This window comes from Hippichthys cyanospilos, chromosome 1 (assembly GCF_059441005.1).
Source record: "Hippichthys cyanospilos isolate Australia breed blue-spotted pipefish chromosome 1, RoL_Hcya_1.0, whole genome shotgun sequence".
NCBI classification, from domain to species: domain Eukaryota; kingdom Metazoa; phylum Chordata; class Actinopteri; order Syngnathiformes; family Syngnathidae; genus Hippichthys; species Hippichthys cyanospilos.
Window position 1 is genome coordinate 11471277 of NC_142369.1, and position 22607 is coordinate 11493883.

Consider the following 22607-nt stretch of genomic DNA (forward strand, 5'->3'; position numbering starts at 1 on the left):
CTTTGCCATCCTACCACGAGGGGGCATTGTTTCCCACGTTTGCATGAGCATACAGTTTCTCATTTGATTCCTAATATAGTATGCCGTCCGATTGGCATATATTCGGTTTGAAATGACCGAAAATGACGTTTTGACTGCTAATTGATTCAAATTTGCTTAAAAGTAAATAATGTGCTTAGTTCTAAGTAGGCTTATTTTTTCATTGGGTTGTACTCAGCTAAAGCAAGTTATCTGTGCTGCCATGTGCCATTTGTTTTGTTTACTCTATTTTACTTTATTATTATTTGTAAGTATCAAGCCTTGACACCTTGTCCATATAATGCTTGTTTTTTTTGTTTTTGTTTTTTTTTAAAGGGCAATAAATAAATATTTGACCAAACACGATGAATAATCGTGATTTCAATATTGACCAAAATAATTGTAATTATTATTTGGCTATAATCGTGCAGCCCTACATAAGAAAACGCTTGATTTTTAAGTTAAAGTCTGATTAGTTAAGTCTGAAAGTTGAAGTCAAATCAGCATGAGGCAAAAATGTGGCGGGCCGGATCCGGCCCCCGGGCCTTGGGTTTGACACCCATGACATGTACTGTTGATTCCTAACAAGTCACATTTGCCCACTGTTGCAATGATGAATCAGGGAAAAAAATGGAACTAAGCCACCCGAAAAGAATTCATCTGATCAACACGCCCCCTTTTTGATTCATTTCTGAACTTGACCTTGAAAAACAGGAAAATGGAGTTAGCCTTCTCGTGCTCTCTGTAGTTGAGATCAGCGCAATAGTGGTCAAAGTCCTATCTAGTTTCCGAGTCTTTTATTGATTTGTGACACTGTGTCATCTATGCAAAGCCCAAATTGAACAAATTTTATGTTCCTTCTGTGTTCTTTTTCCCTGACATATTTCCACAGTTGGTTGTCACGTCAGGTTGTCAACCTCCACATGAAGGTGATATGGGCCGGGGATAGGAATTTCCCACCCACATAAGACGCATATGGATAAGTGGAAGCAGGCCAGGCCCGGCAGCACAACGTGCCAATAAATTGAGGGAGTTTCGAGTGGGAAGATGTCAAAAGTGAAAGTGAAAGTTGGCTTCAGAATGTATTTAAAGACAAGCGGCAGCTTGTTTTTGGTCAGAAGGCGCAATGATGACGCCTAACATCTTCCTCGGCTTCTTCCTGGTTCTCTTCTGCTACTGCATGGGTCAGTCAATATATGGTTCTTGTGTATTAAGTATTGCGTAAATTATGCGCAAAAGTTATTCAATCTAGTCGGAAATGATTTGATACGTAATTGTTTTTTTTCTCATGAAGGTCGAAGTCAGTTGAATGTACTTTGAATTGGTTTCAAAATAATTTAGATATTGAATTAATTAAATGACTGTTGTATTTTTTTTTAATTCAACTGCAATGAAAAAAGTTGTTTAATATTTTTTATGTTGATTTTTTCATTTAAATGAGAATATTTGTTTCATATTTTATTTAGTTGAAAATTGTTGTGATTTTTTTATATTTATATGATATTTGATTACAAATTTGATTACTTGATTGATGACATTCAAATGAGACTAAAGCTTATAGTATAAACAGTATTTTATATTGACACTTCATTCTCATTAGTTAAAAATTTTAAGTCATTATATTTTAAATAACAACTAAATTGAATTGCAATTTGGGTACATCTTAAATGAATACATAAAAAAACTGTTATAACTAAATATAAACTAATTTGTTCAAAGGTGTTTAATTGAAGTGTTGGAAGTGAATTTGGATTAAACAGAAATAATAAAGTGTTTTGATTTATATTTAATTAAAATGTGAATTATTGAACAGAACTTGCACATAAATAAAGCTGTACTGATTGTTATATTTACATTATTTTTAATCGATACAATTAATTATTGACATTTTAGCTGTTATTTATTGTATTTAAATCGTCATGATTACATTTTTAAGTTATATTTGAAATGTTAAAATTTCAGGGTTTTTTTTTTTTTATGTGTTGCCTTTTTTGCTCTATATCTCCTGCAATTATGGCGCACCTGGAGAATTTGATGTGGTGGTGAAGTGATGGCAGCGGTTTTTTTTAAATATCAAAATCTATATTGCGCTCACCTTACAGAAGCTCCAGACTACTGCGGACTCACGTTTTATATGCCTCATTGGTCCTTGTTTTTCTATGTCTCTTGGACAGTGTCTGCTCCATTTTCATCCTGCGGTAGAATGACAATAAAGCTTTTCTGATTGTAATATGATTTTCCGTTCATTTTGTTGTCAGTGTTGCGCGGCGAGATGGTCCGCGACTGCTGCTTGTCAGCCTCTGACAAGGAAATACAGAGAAAATACTTCCTGGTGGACTATCAACGTCAGGTCGCCGGCTCCGGCTGCAGCATTGATGCCATCGTGTGAGTTTCAATTTTAGGATGTGATGTCACTTCATCGTGGCAAATGCCTCCTAATACAAAAACAATGCTGTGGTTTAGTTTTGTGACCAGACGTGGAGCCAAACTTTGTTGGGCCCCAGACGCTCCTGATGTGGAAGAGGCCATTCAACGTGTGGACCGCCTCAAGAAATTCTGCCGTAAAAACAATTACAAGGTGGGCTAGCTAAAAGTAATGCTATGCTAGGGCATTTTTTTTCCCCAATCATGTCCCTTCAAGACTGTCGTAGTTCTAGATCTGATACGACAAAACTGAGAAATGAATTATAAAACGTAGACTTTGTTCTTTGTGAATAGAAATGGACATTTTTGTGTGTGCCTGCAGGCTAAACGGTGTACGGGCGTTAAACGGGAGCGACGTCGGAGAAGCCAATAACGATATGGAAAATGGGAAATGTCTGCCAATGTTAATGACTCTCAATAAAGTTTTGTCCAACCCAACGTTCTGATTTAAATTGTGTTCAAGGAACTTGAAGATAATGATGTTTTCTGTGACAAGCCCAATGGTCGTTAATCACTGTCAGGTTGAAAGGTAACTTTTTTTTTTTTTACTGTTTTTTATACATTGTCAAAAAATTTACATTGCCACTGCGTCTTCATTTTTTTAACTTTTGAACTTTTTATGACGGAAATTCATACAAGATGTGAGCTAGACAAAGTCCTTCCAAATTGGAAAGAGATGATGGTACTTTCAGGAAGAAGAAGAAGATGAAAAAAAAAAAACAGAAGTCACATGAACACAAGAGCACTTTAGTTAGCTATATTAGCCGGTTAGCATCATACATACAAGATGATGTTGAAAGGTATTTACAGGCGGGGGGAACAGGGCCAAGACAGCGACCAATCACTGACGAGTGCCGCCTTCTAACGCTTCCTGGATAATGACATATTTACAACTCAACACCATCTGCATTATTAAATAGTTTCAACTGTACAAGAAAAGCAGGCAAATTAAAATAACATTGGCAATAAAGTGTCCAAACAGTGCAAAATTCCCTTCTTTTTTAGCGGATGCTAGCTTGATAAAAATTACTCGGGAGCCATTACTGTGACAAACGGGCGAATATGGCGGAAACATTAACATCGATAGAATGAGAATGAGAAGATCCTAGCAAAGTATCCACTGCGCAATCTTCTGGGGTAACATGCTAGCATTTTACAGGCGTAAAAATACATTGTTAACGATGGCATATATCTCATTTGTTCTACGTATTTAACTGTGAAATGAGTAAAAAGAAGCTAACATCCTCGGAATAAACTGTTAAAAAAAAAAAAGTCTAGCAAATGTTGCTAACAAACGACGTTCTTTATCTCATAATCCTAAAAATGTCACTTTGAAGGAAGTTGTTCACCGTAGCGCTTTAACCTAAAATTGGCTTGGATGCTAAGTAGTGCAGAAAAAAACCAAACACATTCAAACCTTTCTTGAGAAATTGTCAGGTAGATATTTGTTGCAAGCAATTAGCGCTCCACCCCGCCGTAGGTAGCTAGCACGACGATGGTTTTAGTGAAACATGCTAAGCTACGTGGGCTAACTCCAGTGACGTCGCACGAAGTATGGGATCCGCATTCTACTATGTTTCCATGATGGAGCCATTATAATTTATCCGTTTGACTCTAGGTTTTTAAGACACGATTTTTGGACAATCGCACAAAATATTTGCAGCCAGTCCCTGCTGGGTCCTCTAGTGAGGAAACAGCAGCCACGTCTATGACATCATCAACTGATAGGCTCCTCCCACCTAAACACACGTAAGTGACTAACAGCAAGTCCAACCTGATGTTTTAATATTCACAATATTAATAATGATAATAATAATAATATCGGCGCAACGATGACAGGTCAAGTTGATGTGCAAGTGTCTTTGGGTTTTGGTTATTTGGATGTTTGCATGCTCACGTGTGTCAATAGCGGCCGCACTGTCATGTCGGGAATATGACGACGATCACTTCCTGTTTTCTGTGGGGGGACTTTTGAGATCAACACTGGCTGCGATCACAAGCGCCACCGGAGCCCCCAGTAGCGCAGGTACCCTTGCAGCTCCCATTAGAGCCGTCTTCCTGGCCGACACCACTTTCGCCGCCACCGCCGCCATCCTGGCTCTCTCCCATGCTGCAGAGCGAGACATAGACGATGGGCACCAGACCCCGAGTGGCGCCCGTAGAACACAACAGCCAATCCGGATCGGCCTTGCTCAGCACTCGTAAGACGTCGCCCTTGTTGAAGCTGAGTTGTCCCGCCTCCGTGGCAATGTGATGGCAGAGCGCTCTGACTTCGCTAAGGGAAGGAAAAAAAAAAGCACTTTGAGCCCTCCTTGGCGCCATCTCTTGGACAGTTAAGACAGGATTTTCCTGGGTTCCGAGGTAGACTTGGGGTCTACGCCATGACAAAGGCTCTAGACACCTATAGACATCATCAACTAGGCTGGCAGTTAATGGGTAAATTAGACTACTAGAGCCCAACCAATTAATCGTTTGGTTTATTTGGGCTATACAAGGAATTTGCTAGTTTCAGAGGTGTGACTGCAGCATTTAAAATGCTCTGCCTTAGAGAGATTCTAGGCTGAAGTTTAATTACATAGGTCTTTGATTCTTTTTTTTTTTTTTAATAGTAAGGTGTGTGGAGTTTGCATTTTCTCCCCGTGCCTCCGTGGGTTTTCTCCCACAATCCCAAAAACATGCATAGTAGGTATATTGGACACTCCAAATTGTCCTTAGGTGTGTTTGTGAGTATAAGTGGTCATTGGTCTTTGTGTGCCCATTGATTGGCTGGCAACCAGTTCAACGTGTACCCGCCTACTGCCCAAAGACAACTGGGAACGGCACTAGAAAGCCCGTGACCCTTCTGAGAGCAAGCCGTTAAGAAAATGGAAGGATGGATTACAAGGTTTGGGTTTTGAAAATATTCGTACCATGTCGAGAGTTTAGTCTCGCTGGGTCGGATCTCGTTTGGTGAAACTGATTCAGATAGGTGGTTGGCGCCCGTAGGCTCTACTTTTTTGCCGCCTCCGGCGCCGATGGTCTGAGCCATCAGGTTCAAAACTGATGAGTCCAGGCCGAGCCAACCAGACGGCAACCTGAAAAATACAACAAGCTCGATTTCTGTCCATGTGAAAAAAGGGCTTATTCATGAGACTGATTAGCGAACCTGGCAAATTTGGATTTCTATAGAAGGTACCTACCTGCTCTTCTGACTTTTAGCCCTCAGTTCAGTCCCGTCCGTCTTGGTAGGAGACACAACACCGGATCCGAAGAGTCGCCCCCAGCGCAGCCCCTGGCCCTGCGCGGTGTTCTCCGGCATGGCTTCGGTTGAGGGACTGCCGTCTGTCATCGCCTCCTGGTTGAAGACCGACTCTGGCGGGCTTCCCATCCACGGAGCTCTCATCCCAGATCCAGATTCGGCGCCCTCCACCACGCCTTCCCTGGTGGGCGGCGGTCGACAGGGACGGCGCTCGGCCGACGCCCTGCGCTTGTCTGTCTTGATAAACTTGGAACCTTCTGCGGACTGGTCGATGTAAACTTGGGAGGACTGCATGAGCTGGTACCACCACCCGGCTTGTCGGTCCTGACGCTGCCGCCCCTCGTCCGCCATTACGGGTTCTTTCCCCACGTCCTTTTCTTTACTTTCTTGCCCCACTCCCTTCATCCTCTGTCCACCAATATCTCTCTCCTTGGACCCGTTACCACCTCCTTCAGGGAACCTCCCGCTTCTGGGGGCATCCGTCCTGGGCCACGTCCCATCTCGCCTCAGCGCCACCCTCTCCTTCCCCGTTACCATCTCCCCGACGGCAGCGCCCCAGCCCCTCATCAGCTGCAGGGTTGAGCGGGTGGTGGACTGTCCCGCCGAGCACAGCAGCTCCTTACGCCGCCTCTGCTGCTCACGCCCCGTTGCCAGAAGGCGGGGTTCGAACAGGAGGTCCAAGTCAAATGGGAGGAGCGAGAGGGGCTGCAGCAACAGAAGGAGCTCGCTGAAGATCTGCTGACACGCACCCTGAGCCAGCGGGACCAGCCCCCACGCGTTGTAATGGGCGGCGATGATGTCTGGAATGACAGCGATAGCTTATCTGGGACTGCTGCAGAAAAAAGGAGACTGTGGAGTCGTGGTCATGTGGTGTCGCCAAAACTGAAGTGTAATCTTGTCACTTTTGCTTAGGTAGTACTTCAGTCTGTAGTTTAATGTAAATGATCATTTTCTTACTGTCCTCAGTCTCCTCTTGGATAAAATGTAATCATTTATTTCCATTGTGACTATTTGTTAGCTTGTTTAATTTAAATGGATGGGTCCACTGCATTTCTTAGCAGTACTCCAGTAACTCACGTTGCTTCAGTGGCATGTTTTTTATTTTATTGCTGCCCGCAGTCTCCTCTTGGATATTATATGTATTTATTTTTTCTTTCCCAAGTTTCCTGTGGTGCCATGAAGTCTAGCCAAGTGGAGACTGTGGAGCATAATGCTGGCACATTCATTTGCCATGAATACTTTTGTTTTTTTGACTGCTCAAACTACATGCTCCTTTTTCTGACAGCCTTATTTCTCTTTTCAGATAATACGATGAGTACTCACCTTCATGTGTCAAGAGGTGACTGAACCAGAACTCCAAAGACTTGAGACTGAAGAAGAAGAGTGACGAGATGAATGTGAGGCTCAAAATGTGCATCTTTAAACAAGAAGAGGAGGAGGAAAACTTACTTGAGGAGGCCAAAGATGAAGGCATTGAGTCTCATGCTGTGGCTGGTCAATTCCGTGAACTGGTTCACCTTCGTCAGCAGGTTGTGGAGGATGCGCGTAGATGGACCTGACCCACAAAAACACGCATGGTTATGGGATTTCCTAAATCGGTGGTTCTCAAATTGGGGTGTGTGTACCCCACTTCAATGGGTATGTGAGATTTTTTTTCAGGATTTCTTTTAAAGGTACAGTATAAATTTCTTTTCAAATTAAGAGCAAATTAATTGAACTATGGCTGGGTTAAAAATATCCAAACATTCTTTAGTCACTTTGGACGATTAGGATTTTAATCAATTTACAAGGAAGACACAACTCCAACAAACATTTATTTAAAGGTTCGATTTATATAGAAATTTGGAAAACTTTCAGACAACAATAACGACTACTGATTTAAACGCAACATTAATGTAAACTTAACAATCATATCTTGTGCAGAACTTGCTTAAAGAAATAGTCCATTTATTTTTTTCATATATACACTTTTTTTTTTAGATTTTTCATGTAAAATAAACATCTTTAAAATCATATTTTTCTACTTACTGTACAAAAAAAATTGACGTCACCTGAGCTTAAGGTTTGCATAGCAACCATTCATGCCATTTGTTGGTCATGTGACCTTTATAATCTGAACTGTGATTGATTGGTTGTTACTTGAGCCTTTAGCACATTTGATTTGATGTCAACCCCAATACAATGTTCATTGTATGTAAAAAAACAATTTAGCTATCAAATCAAATTCATTCAATCCCAAAGATGTAATTTTATGTCTTTGAGTGTCCCAGCTGTTTTTGGGCACTAGGTGGGGGACAACCTGGACTGGTTGCGAAACAATAGCAGGGCACACTGAGATGAACAACCACCCAATCACACTTAAGGACAATTTAATATGTCCAATACACCTGTCATGTATGTTTTTGGAGTGTAGGAGGAAGCCAGAGTGCCTGGAGAGAACCCATGCAGGATTGGGGAGAACATGCACACTCCACACACAAAAATTGAGCAAAAAAAACATCTTTTGCCATGGATAAGCCGCACTGGAGTATAAACTGCAGGTATATGGTGGTAATATGAATCTTTAAAATTTTCTTTATATTTTTTTAACTGTCTACCAACTGCAACATCCTCTCTTTAACAGTACTTTGTACTAAAGTAGTTTGTACTAAATAAGTGGGAGGACGGTCGTCCTTACCCAGCTGCGTGCAGGCCTCCACCAAGCTCCAGGGCTGACAACGGCGCTGTCCGATGATCAGATCCAGCACGTAGGCCTTCAGGCCGTCCTGCAGAATCTCGTGCAACGCCGGACATAAGTACTTGAGGATCAGGTGTCCCACGTTGGGACTCACCCAACTGTTGCCGAGTTTAGCCTGCAAAAAAAAAAAAAAAAAAAAAAAAAAAAGTCAGTGTTGTCAGACTAGCGTCGACGCACAGAAATGACGTCGGATTTACTTTGACGTCGGGGTCTCGGCTTGTGCCGAAATGAGCTACGATCAGATCGACTGCTGTGTTGACGGCTTTCACCAAACCTATCAAAAGACAAAAAGGCAACAACTTAAGCATAACAAATTGAAGTAAAGTACAAAGCTTACCTTGATAACAACTTACAAAAAGTGAGATAAAGCTTGATGGGAAGAGGCGAAGTTTAACCGTTTAGATTAGATTTAAAGTTTGTGTCATTCCTTGTCAATAAACATGTAAATTTTAACTCAATGCCAAAAACTTATTCATATGTCTTTACAGAGTCCAGAGATTCAATCCCAGGTACCCGTATTTACTTTTATTCCTAATACTATTAGGGTAAGGGGGGGGTCTGAAAACAAGTTAATTGGTGTCATTCAAATATTTCTTGACTTGAAAAACTATGCAATCATTCTGATTGAAAAAAAAAAAAGTTGTGCTCTTTGGCTGGGATGTCACGCAAGTAATGGATTCAGCGAACCGAATATTAGCTGTTACTTTTATGTTATTTTTGGACACAAAACATGCTTGAGAAGTCGGACTCTGCAATAAATGAAATTAATCTCATTAATTTGACACTTTATGAATTGATGATCTAAAATGAACTAAATTGTGAAAAACAGTTTTTTGCTCAGGTGGTAAAATTCCGGGTGCGTGTTTTTAAATGGTGGCTATTATTTAACTCAATTGTGGCAAGTTAGGTTAACTATGAATTGCTATTTTTGGCACAAAATGATTGTTCAAGTTTACTATTAAAATATAATTAAAATATTCAAAATATGTATATATTTTTGCTGTTTGAGCATTAGACAAAAGATTTATTTTTTAATAAATCAAACTTTTAAATAAATGTTTCTTGGCTTCATTACTTTGTTTAAACTTGCTTAAAATCGTAATCACCCAGCATGTTCTGTGGGAGGGGTGTCTTTTTTGTTTTTTATTTCCTTTCTTAGAAATACTTCGTGTCACACATTTCAGACCAATTTAATGCTACTTTGGTCACTGAAAGAATATGTTTGGACACAAAAGTGCAAGATTTGTGCAAAAAAATCTTTAGGTGGAAAAAGTTGTACTATGACACAAAAAAATGCAATCCTAATGACCCACAACACAATATTTGCCACAAAATGATGTATCCAAACATGTATCCAAAATTAATGTTTGAGAAAAAAAAGCTGTCATTCCAAAAAGGTAAATTTGATCAAAAAAGTGCAAAACTTATTATAGGAATATTTGAAGTGAAAAAATGCTTGACTTTGCCAACAAATGACAAAAAAAGCTATCATTTGCCACAAAACTGATGTATTTCAGCAAAAAGAAACCTGAAATTGACTGTAAAAAGGTCAATTTTAGCAGAAAAATGCTAAACATTGCCTGAAAATCAAAAACGACTGACTATTTTCTTATTACCTTAAAAATGTTGAATTTGGTAACAAAGCATGAAAAAATAAAAAAAATAGGCATGAAAAGGTTTTTGGCAGAAAACTGCTATACGTTTACCCAGAAAGCCGCATGAACCACCTGTGATATTTTTTGCTCCTCTAGACTATATTTGATTACAAAAATTGCAGTATATATAGAGAGAAATCCAATGTTTCAGGAAAATGTTTCAGGCCAGTTGACTTTTTTTCACTAAATTGATTTTCCTTCTTAATAATAAAAAAAACTCGTCTTTTGCTATTAAACACTTGCCTATCAAACCTGCGTGATAGCTCACCTCTCTTGTGTGTCATATCGATGCAAATCTGCGACTGCGCGGCGGCGGAAGAAGAGGAAAAGGACGAAGCTGTGGAGGCATCGGGGGAAAGGCAGAACTCCTCCGGCGGCTTCTCGGTCATGGAAAAGTAATCCGGCAGGAAGTCGCCGTAAGTCTGTTGCATTTGCTTGGCTAAAAACACACAACATAGCAATAGACACCAAATTACACACCCTAAAGAGGAAGTACATAGTAACATGACCCTCCCCGCACCATGATGGCGTCCCGTCGACTGGCAGTGGGAAGCCGAAGGGAAATCAAAGACATTGCGTCGGGGCGGACGACGAGGATCCGACGAAGAGGAGACGCTAGCCGGTCTCTCGCCACCGAGAGGGTTCTGACGTCGGTATTCTCGCCACTTCAAGGCCTGGGGGGAAAGGTGGTGCGCTGTCGGGTGGTCCGGGAGGTAAAATTGGAGGAAGGAAGAACGGGAAAACAAGAAGAAAAGGTGCAGAGTAAGAATAAGGCAGGACAAGATAATAGGATAGATATACACCAGAAGAAGATGACGAAAACGAGAAAAAAGTAAAAGGGAAGTTAAAGGTTTTTATCAAAGGGTTAGGAGTATTTGGGTAAGGGGGCAGGCTGATATTTTCATTCAGATTTCATTACCGGGTTATCAATCTTGCGCGTTCTGAAAAACCCTTTCTAAACTATTATTATTGTTATCCAAGGAGTAAAATGACCCCTTGAGTAACTAGAGTACCAAGTACCTTGGTTCGTATAGCTTATTAGTATACATGCAAGAAAAAAGATGTCAAGCCATTTTTTTAGAGAAATTAATTCAAAAAGGCATTGATTAATTTTCTTCATCCGTTTACTTAATACAAGCCGGTATAAGCGTCCTATAAAATTTAAATGTCTATGATTGCTTTTAATTTTCTATTTTCAGTCTATGAAGTTGTACACATAACAGATTATCGATAGTGACTCACGGCGTGTATTTCACTATTCATTTGACCAATGCGTCTTCATCCTGGCACACAGAAATTGACAACGACCATAAAAGAGGGTTCTTCCTGAGCTGTTACAATGCAGACCACAACGCGTGTTCATGCCGTTTAGAAAAAAAAAGCACTGGAAAAAATTGCAGAACAGAGCGGTCGCCAATAATGAATCGCATTTTATCAAGGGAACACTAATGTTAAGGGTTAGGTCTAGGGATTATGGTAAAGGGTTAAGGGTTAAGCAAGCAGGGTTAGGCATAGGATTTAGGGGCAAGTGTTAGGTTTAGGAATTGGGGTTTGGAGATTATGGAGTTTGGGTAAGGTTTAAGAGTTATGAGTCAGGATGAAGGCGATAGGTTTAGGTTTGGGAGGCAGGGTTTGGTTTAGTTACAGGTTCAGAGTTGAAGCCTACAGAATTAGGCAAGGTTTAATGTGAAAATGTATCATTGTGTTCAAACCATGAATACATTTTCTCATCATGCATCTGGTGTTTCTCAGTGAGTTGGGATTCATGCAAAGACGTTCTTGTTACAGTTTTAGCAAGACGACCAGACAGAATCTTTCCTAGATGGAGGTAATAAAGTGAAGTGATGTGAAAGCATTTTTAAGTTACCATTCTGCATCCTGACAGCTCCCTCCACAAAGCCCGCAGCCTTGACGCACCCCAGCGGGCTGAGAGTGTCCCTATGCACCGGCGGCAGGGTGGGGGGCACCACCCCCCTCTTCACACCCAGGCTGGCAGGGGGAGGGGTGCGGGGCGGCAGCGGCCCCATGTGCGTGTTGCTCGGCGGGCAGCTGGAAAGGTTGTGAGCCGGAGGCGGCAGGGGGCTTGGGGTGCACGTGGAGCAGGTCCCGGAGCTGACGACCCCCTCCTGAAGTTGCACGGGGGAGTAACTCCCAAGGGGTGACGGCCGGACAGAGCCCGGGGGGGCCGCGGCTCTGGTTAGGCTGTCCCCATAGCGCTCGTTTCCGGCGCCCTGCTCGCTCTCGTCGTCTTCTGTGCCGCCGGAGCTGGAGCGGGCCTGCATGCCGGAAACGTAGCCAGTCAGCAGGGGAAGCAGAGGCTTGGGCTGCGGCGGCTTGGACGCCAACTGGTGGTGGAAGGTGAAGGGCTGGATGGGTAGGGTTGTGGGCCGCTGGTCTTTGCTGTAGCGGACCACAGCTGGATGGACGTCAGACCAGCCGGAGGGGCCACCTGGATCATAAAAAGCAGAACCACATGATTAGAGGGGGTGGACGTGGACCGTAAACTTAATTTAAACATGAAAACACCAAAATGTGGTTTCAAGTGAAGCAAGTGGGTATGTTAAAGCTGTTTACTTGTTAATACAAACTACAACAGTTGTCATTAGCGATCAGCAGTATTGAAGCAATTCCCACTTTCTAGCCAAGTGCTTAACAGAAGCACACACTCACTAGCGTCGCTTAGCTTTGCCTCATTACTCCAGAATATTAAGGTTTGACGTCATGAAAGTGCTCAAACATCACACACACATAAAAAATACAAGTACAAGCTACACAAACCTGAAGGTCCAACATCAGAAGAATTTGTTCTCTCAAATCACAGCAAATGTTACGCACACACACAGAGTATGTACATGTGTGTTTGAAACTCCTCGCAGAATTGCGCAACCTGTTTGTCAGTCTAAAGGCCGACCTGCTGCTATAATTTGAGATGGGCGCAGTAATGTCTGCTGCCACAGGGTGCAGCAATGAGTTATGGGAACATTGGAAAAAAGTAGGAAAATGTGGAAGGGAGAAATTGTAAAAAGGGGGTGAGGGAGGGGGAAAGGCTATCTCAGGAAAGAGGAGAAGAATAAAAATGATGAATAGAAAAAAGGAAAAAACGAAGGCAGGAGAAAAACAAGGATGACAAAAAGTAGGAATTAAGAAATGAAAGAGAAAAGTAAACAAAGAATGAAGATAGGAGATCAAAAGGAGGGGAAAGAGCAAAAATAGGAACAAAAGGAAGGAAGGAAGTAAACAAAGGAAGGAAGGAGGTTAAAAAAGAAAGAAGAGTAAGAAGGCAGAAGGAATTGATGAAGGAAAGAAGAAAAGTAGGAAGGAGAGAAGGAAGGATGGAAGGAAGGATACAAAATAGAAAAAAGAAAGGAAAATGGAAGAGCAAGAAAACAAAAGAACGAGGGATTGAAGGACAAAGGATTGAAGGCAGAAAGAAAAAAATAAGCTAGAAGGTAACAAAAAAGGAAGGAAGGCAGGGAAATGAAAGCACAATTGAAGGAAAAAAGATATGAAAGGAAGAAACAAAGGGTAGGATGGAAAGAAGCAAGGATAGAAAGGCAGAGGGATTAAAATAAAAAGGAAAAGAAGGAGGGCACAAAAATCGGGGAAAGGTATAAAGGGTGAGAAAGGAAAGTTGGAATGCAGTGGTAAGGAAGCATGAATGAAGAAAGGCAGGAACAAGGTAAAGGAAAAAGTATGGATGATGGTGGAGAGAAAAGCAGGAAGATTAAAAGAACGACAGGGAAACAAGGCAGTAGAGTAGAGCTGAAAAACAGCAAGAAAATAGAATGTAATGATCCATCTCGGCCACAGGAGGCATTAGCGTGCCAATGGTAACAGCGTTCACTATGTGCATTCACAAACGTTCCTTCTCCATCTTCCCTTGACGCCATCTTCACTTATCATATCCTTTTCGATCATCCATCTTTTTTTTATTAGCTTCACATTAGCATCATTAGCACAATTCCTGTGGAGGCTGACACCCCGCAGGCTTTTAAAAACAAAGCCCGGCTGAGTGAAGGGAAGCCTGATGAATAAAACATACACAGAGCTCTCATTAACATTCCAAACCATTGATGGAAGCATTGAAGGAGGAGAAGAAGGCGCAAACCATCTTACACTAGCTGACCTAATTCCTTAACTCTCTTGTGTTACTTATTGAGACATTGACTGATTATCTGATTGCAGGATGCCGGGTTACTTTATGAAAGTACAAAATGTTGTCTCTGCTTGCAGCTCTGGTTCCCAGAAAAAAAATCTTCATACATGCACACCGGCGTCAAAAAGAAACCTTGCACTGACTGTGTGAAATGTGAAGGCACAAAGGAGGGACGGAAGGAAGGAAAAAGGAAGAACAGAAAGAAAAAGAACAAAGATGAAGGTTAACAAGTCAACAAGAAAGAAAGAAGGGAAGGAAGGAAAAAGCAGAAAGGAGAAAAAGACACAAAGGAAGGAAAAACAAAGGAAGCTAAAGAAATGAAGGAAGGTAGGAAGCAAGGAAGATTAAAAAAAATGAGTAAGGAGAAAAAAAGTGGAAAGAAAAAGAAAAAATGAAAGAACCCTCCAGAAAAAGAGACAGGGAATGAAGGAGGGACAGAAGGAACGAAAAAGGAAGAACAGAAAGGAAAGAACAAAAATTAAGGTTTACAAGTCAACACAGAAGAAAGGAGGGAAGGAAGGAAAAAGCAGAAAGAACCCTCCAGAAAAAGAGAGGCAAAGGAAGGAGGGACAGAAGGAATGAAAAGGAAAAACAGAAAGAAAAGAGCAAAAATGAAGGTTTACAAGTCAACACAGAAGAAAGGAAGGAAGGAAGGAATGAGCAGAAAGTAGAAAAAAGGAAAAACAAAGAAAGCTGAAGACATCAAAGAAGGAAGGTGGCGGGAAAGAAAGAATGAAGTCAGGAAGGAAGGTAGGACAAAAGTAGAAATGGAGGAAGGAAGGAATTAAAAAAGCAGTAAGGAGAAAAAAGTTTAAAGGAAAGAAGACTAAAGAAAAAAGAGGGAGGGAAGGAAGGAGGGAGGGTCAGAAGGAATGAAAAAACAAAGGAAAGAACAAAAATGTAGGTCAAAAACAAAAAAATTAGAATGTCAACAAGGATGAAAGGAGGGAAGGGAGGAAAAATCAGAAATGAGAAAAAAAGCACAAAGGAAGCTGAAGACATGAAGGACGGTCGAATGGAAGGAAGCAGAAAAGAAATAATGAAGCCAGGAAGGAAGGTAACAAAAAGCAGAAATTAAGGGAAAAATTACAAAGGAAGGTATAACAAAGAAAGAAAGAGGCGGAAATCAACAAAAAAGCAGATTGGGGGAACGGAGGAAAAAACAATTGATGGAAAAGGCAGAAAGGAAAGAAAAAGTCAGGAAAGAAAAAAAAAGCAGAAATTAAGAACTGGAAGACCAAAGAAAAAAATGGGACAAAAATGACAAGAATGAGGAAGGGAAGGATGAGAGGACAAGGGGTAACGTGGACAAAGAAATGGCGCATGAAAGGCAAACCTTCAACATCGGTCTCCCTGGCGACGTCTTGGCCGCAACAGGCTGCGGGGGGCGCCGTGGCATCGCCCTCTCGGCCGGGCGAGAACTCGGTGGAGGAGAGAGGATCCACCTTGAGGGGCGGTGAGCTGCCGTGCCGCCGCCTGCTGCGGGCGATCTCGGCGAAGGAGGTAACCCGGGGCGGGGGCGGCGGAGGAGGCGCGGCCAAAGCGCCGCCCCCCTCGCTGAGGCGCACGGGGCAGCTCAGCATGCGCTCCAGAGAGCCAAGGCGAGGCCCCGGCGACTTGTCCAGGTTGCGGTCGTAGCTGCGGGATCTCAGCCGGCCGCCGCCTGCCTCCGGGGCGTCCCGGTCGGCCTGCGGGGGCGACACGTTGACGTACACTTGGCCCTGGAAGAGGACGGGAGGGGCGTCCGGCTCCTCCGCCCCCTCCTCGTCTTCACCCTCTTCTTCTTCATCCTCATTTTTAACCGCCACATGTCCCTTAAAAAAGAAGATGAAACAAATTTAGGGCCACAGTCCGCATGCTGTGTTCTGCATTCTTCCATCACTACAACGACTTTGTGAACTTTCTGACTCATTTGGCATGATTGTGAGTCACTCGAATATTTAGCGCAACAGATGTTGTGACCGAGTGTCACGGATGTAAAAATAAATTCAGACATCAGACTAAAAGAATCCACAGGCACCATCATGTGACCAAAATAAAAAAAAAAGAAGAAGGAGAAAACGCAAACTCATTTTTCCTTGCTTACTTGCTTTTTACTCATTTTACATGCACAACTCATAGCACTAACTCTAGCTAATTTTATATACCACACACAAGTAACACTAGATAAATGACATTAGCAAGATGTGAAGGGAATCATATATTAGGTTGTTATCATTATGTTCTTAGTTCATTGTTACCCATTTATGCAATCCTAGTTCATCTTGACCCTGTCCTTAGATAGAACTGTTGACGCACGAAAGTGTGAGCCGGGACCTTGGCCCAGCTGCCGGTGGCGCCCGGCTGGCTCTTTTGTTGTGTCTTGTAATCTGCTATGCTTCTATTCAATAAAAGCCGGGGGGAACGGCTGGGCAAGTGGAAAACTGGCGTTGGAAGACCCACGAGTTACATTTGCTCAAGCCTTTTTTCCCTACGCCGGCGTAGAAAAGTCAATCTTGGCTGGTCTGAGTTACTCTTTTTGCTGTTTAAGCAGCTAGGCTTGTCCTAGTCTTCTTTTCTGAGATTTCTCTGACACAAGATCAAAAAAAGAGACGGACTAATAAAGTCAAATAAATACTTTTTGTCTTGAGAAATAGAAAAATGAAAAATAAAAACACAGAGCCCAGCAAGCTAATATTAGCTAAGCATACAAATGCAACTACAGGTGTGGCCAAATAGGACATGATGGCATGATTAAGAATATATCACTCAATTTTCAAAGATACAAGCCTGATCTTGTTAACACGCATCACAAATAGACTTAAAAAATCAAAACTAAAACAAAAAAATCTGAAATTTTAAAATAAGGCAAAATTTTAAAAAAACAACAACTAAAACATAATTTTAATTTAATCTAAATATTTTTTAATTAAAACAATCAATATTGAAAGTGCAAAGTGCAAATCAAGTTCGAAATACAAATAAGTTAATAAAAGGCAATGCAGTTAACATATAAATACATTAAAAACAATCATAATAATCAATTCAGTTAAATTCTGACAGTTAAACTGAGCACTCACCTTCATTGGCTCTTCATCCTGGCCACCTTCTTCCACTTCCTGATTAGCCGTCTGTCGGAACAGGAAGTACTCACTGGGCTGCGTGGGGCTAGAGGGGCTACCCCTGCTGTGCTCCTCGGAGCCGCTGTGGACCGACGATCCGGCGGGGCTGGGTGAAGACTGGGACGACAGGTCACAGGTGACCAGCTTGTAGTAATTCTGGGTGGCCACCACCAGCCGGGCCTGACTCTGCAGGCAGGACACCGGCCCGCCTGCGGAGTCACAGGGCGGCGGACAGTACGAGTTACAGTTGGCGTCCAGCTCGGGGGCGGCCCGGTGCTCGGCCGAGCAGGAGCAGGTGGAGAAGGTGGAAAGCGGAGGCTCTGGGCCAAGCGGGAGGGCTAGTGAAGGCTCCGTAGGTGATGTGAGGAGATCCAAATAAAAAGCACCCCCAGTTGGGTCCCGTTGGTCAACCGCGGCGAGGCGCTCGGCGGGGGTGTTCAGGTTGCCTGGCCTCTCTGGGACGCCGTTGTTCATTTTGTTGTAAATGGTGCTGAAGTTGACCAAGACACCGTCCGAGCTGTTGCATGATGAATCGCTCCCGTAACCCTGCGGGCACTCGAGGAAGGTGTCGGGGAAGTCCTGGGAGAAGTTCTGTGCCAAGGCGCAGCAGGAGCAGTGGTGCGTCGACGACCCGGAAGAGTAAGAGCCCGCTTTGCTGCGCTGGCCGCACGGCATGGGATGATCTCCGTCTTCGTCGTCCTCCCACTCGGGCTCGGCGCAGTCCACCGACATGTTGGATCCGCTGCTGCCGTGCCGCCGTCCCAGCTCAGGCGGGTGCGAGTCTCGGGTCGCGCACGCTTCTGGGCCAAAGCCCAGGTCATGCAGGCGGAATGACGCCGTGGTGGCGTCGGCGTGGCTGTGGAGGTGGAAGGAGGAGTCCTCGTGGTAGCCGCTCAGGTTGTCGTCATCCTCATCATCTTCATAATCCTCATTGTCGGTCTTGATCAGAAACGGGTTCCGACGCAGAGGGTGGCGGCTCCTTGTCTTGACTCGGGGTAACGTATGCGCCGCGACCAGTTGCTCGTCAGAGATGCTGGAGGTGAAGGAGGAGTCGTCGCTAGCCGTGCTGCCGCCGCCCTTCCTTTCTGGTCCCCCGTTGTGGGCGGAGGTCTGGATCAGGCTGCTGTACACCAAGGCATCCCTTTGGAGGATGTCCCTCTCTGGGAGGGAGGTGGTTCTACTCAGGCCCAAGTTCTCCGGAGAGCTAAACGGATTGCTCCTCTTTAGGGAGCCGCCCCCGACACCGCAGACCCCCTGCCGCCGTCCCGACACCTGGCAGTGCACCAGGGGGATGTGGTGCACGATCAGTGTCTCGCCGGACAGCTTTGGAGGGTCGTCCATAGTAAGGAAGGAGCGCAGTCGGAACGAAAGTCAGTATGCGGTGCGTTGATACTAGGCTTCAATGGCGGCAGGCTGGTTGCAGCTCAGGGGCGCCGCCAGGGACTTGGAATGAGTGGTGGGGGAATTTGAGGGTGTGGTCAGAATAGGACACAATGTCAAAGATGGCGTGAGACATCTGTAGACACAAACAAAGGGGCTGTATTACTATTTTTAGATTCCGTTGATTTTTTGTTACCACAGAACTCACTTAATGCGATTCCCAACACAATGGATCCTATTTTGGTCTAGGAGTCAGGTGTCAATTAGTTGCAAAAGTCACTTAGTCAAACTTGTCTGATCTTATCTGATCTGCCATATCCAGATGAACACTCAAACCTTCAATAATACACTATTATAATAATATGTGCTTTGTTGTCGCTGCTTAGTGGAGAGGAAATCCCACGTGGGCGGATTCAAGCTAATCTAAATCTTTTCGTCATTTCAGTGGATTAAGACGGAATCTTATTAGGGCGTTCTTGAGGACTGCAATATTATTTGATTGAAGGTATTTGCTTTTTAACTAGTGTTCTTCACATCTAAATATGTTTTACAGAGTGTTAATTGTCATAACTAGCCCCACTGGTCAACTCGACACACGTTAACCAGTGTATCATTAAGTCATACGTATAAAGAAGTCAGGCATGAAATAGTTGCATGTGTTAACTAGTTTTACTGGTCAACAAATCAGACTTATAAGTTAGACATGTCAACTAGTCACACCTACAGACGAATTACATACCAACTTTTCAGGGTGCATCAAATTGTTTAGCTTGTCAACTAGTTACCTGCTTCAATTAGTCAACAACAAGTCAAGCACATCAATTAGTTTCACAGGCCACCTAGCAAAACATGCTAATTATCCACATGCATAGACTAGTGTAGCTCACCCCCTATTGGTAATGTCAAAAGGCCACAAAGGTCAAGTAGTCAAACTTATTAACTGCTGCTCTCTCTCATTTTGTGTAATGTGTCACGATAGTGCAAATCAGTAATACATACAGTCCAGGTCACCAAATCCTTCACAGCAACTAGTCAGTCATGTTGGTTGGTCAGAAACTAGTCAAACTTGTCAAGTAATTTGAAAAATAAAATAAATGGACAAATCTATTAGTTCACGGGTCAACTCGAGTCAACATGTCGCAAGTATCAGTCTGCATAAACTATACTGCAACAAAAAGCAGTGATGATGCCAATACAGGCTTCTCATCAAACAATCGATTCTATCTCTAGCTCGAGGACAATCCCTCTTACAACACTGCGGATGTACTTTCAGAAAAAGGAGCAACGTGGGACAAATGCCAATTCAACCCCACAACCCAGACAGGGATTCCACGATTAGCAGTCTCAGTTGGCGTGGACCAGTCGGAAGATAACAGATGCTAAAAGACAGATGCTAAATCTCAAAAAGACATACCAAGCTAATGTTAGCTATTACTGCACCGATTCCATGCTGACTAGCACTTAGCATGCAAGTTGCTCCACCCGTAAACTAGCCCCTACCACACAAAGTCAGCTTAAATGCACTAGTCACACTTCTCAATGAGTTGCACACATCAAGTAGTCAATTACATGAAATTGTCAAATATGTCAATTAGCAGATGAGCTAAGTAATTGAAAACCTAGAACAGTTATACAAAACAACTAGTCATACCTGCCAACTGATCAATTTGTTGCTTTTTGTCAATTTGTCTCCTTAATCAACCACTCATATTTAGAAACAAATTGTTCATGTAAACCAGCCATTCTTATCAACTAGCTTCTCTTGACAACCAATTGCCCATAAAGTATTCTCTCATCAATTTGTTAGTCATGTCAACCAGACACGCTTGTCATCTAGTCTGTCCCCTATTTCTCAACTAGACTGTCTTGCTAACTAGTCTAATGAAAAATGTTTGACCTTAACTTGTCTTACTTATCCACCCTTCTAGTCTGCTGGTCCATTTATCAATCTGTCTTTCTTGTCATCAACTTACAATTATCAACTAGTCAAACATGTCAACTAGTCACACTTAGCATCACAAACTACAAGCGACTTGCTGGATGCCCATGACCTGAAGGTACGCTTCCCAAATGACTTGTGTCTGGTTCCAAAACCTGATTGTGTGTCTCAAGTAAATTAGATGAGAGATGCTTATGTAAGAGTTCACCGTCATTGTCACTAACTGCCTTGAGCTAGCATCTTGGCTTGTGACTAGTGGACAACGAGGGCGTCAGGGAGACAGGCTGCAGCTGTAGGAAACTATACATAGACAGGCCTTAGTGTATGACATCAACACTCACACCCTGACACACACACACACACCAAAAAGAAAATATGCACATCCGGCCAGAGCAGAGCAGGCCACCAGTTACATAATGTGAGGAGTATTGTTCCAAGAGCCATGCAGACACTAAAAACATCTTCCCGCTGTCCGCAGGATAGGCGACAACCACTTGAAAAGATTAACAAGACAACTAGCCCAATTACTCGAATTCCAGTCAGCTAGGCACTATCATCAACTAGTCGGTAGTCACTCGACTAGGGTCAAGTAGCCGCAGTGGTCACGCTTGTGTATATCTTGTGCAACTTGTGTACTGGTTAACTAGTCACACTGGCCAAAATATATAGTTGCAGTGGTCGACTAGTAGTACGTAGTAGTCAGTGTTGAGTTTACATAACGAGGAAGTGACATGCCACAGCTCAAACGTCCAGGTAGACAATCAGCAGGAATTAACCTACATCTACATCACACTCCTCTATTTATGTCCAGCGTGGAACATCAACAAGACTCACTTAAGACGAATCGGGGCATAGCTTTCCGCCTGATTTCAAAATAAAATAACTGAATAGAATGCATCTACACTCGCAGCTCATACAAAGCTAAGTTACGTCTAGTTACGTTCTTAAAGAATTGTTAATATGCGTCAAAATTGAATAGTCCTTTTATTTTGAAATACCAAGGAAATAGTATTCATTGGTACATTTCGTTCAACGGCTGTGTGTTTCTGTCATACCGTGATCAATATGTGATCAAATGAGAATCTGGGGCCTCTAGTGCGTCATTAATCGAACACAGTAATCAGATATAAAACGATAATGGTCCGTTTGCTCAAGGTCAACACTTGACAATACATAAAAAAAATCATGCTACTGGTGATACTGGCACAAACGTTTCTTTGTGTCAACGCGATTCAAAACGAATAACAAAATGTACGACAGCAATGGACCGAACCTTGCATTTTTTTCGAAAACAAACGGACATCTTCTATGACGAACTTCGTCGTATAAAACTAGACGAAAAGATGAACGAACATAGAGAAAGGACATCTGAGGAGGCAAAGGGAGGCGCCGTCAGTTCGGTACGATAGAGCCCTGCAAACCTGCGGAGCCGAACCGCCCCGAACCTCCGCTCGATATTTCTCGAACTGCCTTTTACCTACCGAACGAGAACGACACCAAGGATGAAATAAAAACACACACCTTGTTCCGAGTGGTGGTAAACGGAGCGGAGTTGGGGTGTCACCGCCAATGTCTTGTGTTTTTCGTGGGTGTGCGTGTAATGCGTGTGCCCGCCGGACGACGACGAAGATGCTTGTCGACTTGGCGGACAAAACACTCTGCGCATGCGCGGGGAACGCGCCACCTTATCTAACAATTATCAAGACACTTGTTGCCTGATATATTATTTCCTAAAATCATTATTAACATCAATAAAAAATATAATATAATAGACAATTATCTCTTGCGTCACATATATTGCTATTTCCAATGTACCGACAATATTAGGTGACGTTGTTTATAAACAAGCGTGTGCGTGTGTATGTGTGTGTGTGTATAGTACTGACACATTGGTTTATCAATTTTCTGTTTTTGCCACCAGAAGGAGCGGAATCTAAACTGTAAACGAGGAGTAATTTT

The 22607-nt window shown here is 42.9% G+C and overlaps 2 protein-coding genes across 3 annotated transcripts; one reads left to right on the forward strand and one right to left on the reverse strand.

The window, feature by feature from the left end:
* The first annotated feature begins 1147 nt into the window (after positions 1 to 1147).
* Positions 1148 to 2862, forward strand: LOC148429126 (C-C motif chemokine 19-like). Its single transcript, XM_088424462.1, has 4 exons — positions 1148 to 1202; positions 2277 to 2403; positions 2482 to 2596; positions 2765 to 2862. Exons 1-4 carry the CDS (start codon positions 1148 to 1150, stop codon positions 2813 to 2815), a joined length of 348 nt encoding a protein of 115 aa, XP_088280588.1. The 3' UTR covers positions 2816 to 2862.
* A 306-nt stretch (positions 2863 to 3168) lies between these two features.
* rusc2 (RUN and SH3 domain containing 2) lies at positions 3169 to 22298 on the reverse strand. 2 transcript variants are annotated; one of them, XM_088423552.1, is made up of 13 exons: positions 22170 to 22298; positions 17288 to 18845; positions 15565 to 16042; positions 11940 to 12521; positions 10593 to 10766; positions 10341 to 10511; positions 8615 to 8691; positions 8358 to 8532; positions 7130 to 7235; positions 7004 to 7050; positions 5622 to 6480; positions 5352 to 5516; positions 3169 to 4717 (listed from the first exon to the last, which is right to left on the reverse strand). In XM_088423552.1, exons 2-13 carry the CDS (start codon positions 18668 to 18670, stop codon positions 4420 to 4422), a joined length of 4515 nt encoding a protein of 1504 aa, XP_088279678.1. In that variant the 5' UTR covers positions 18671 to 18845; positions 22170 to 22298; the 3' UTR covers positions 3169 to 4419. The 2 variants fall into 2 exon arrangements, with proteins under 2 accessions (XP_088279678.1, XP_088279685.1); XM_088423559.1 differs by lacking the exon at positions 10593 to 10766.
* Between the last annotated feature and the right edge of the window lie 309 nt (positions 22299 to 22607).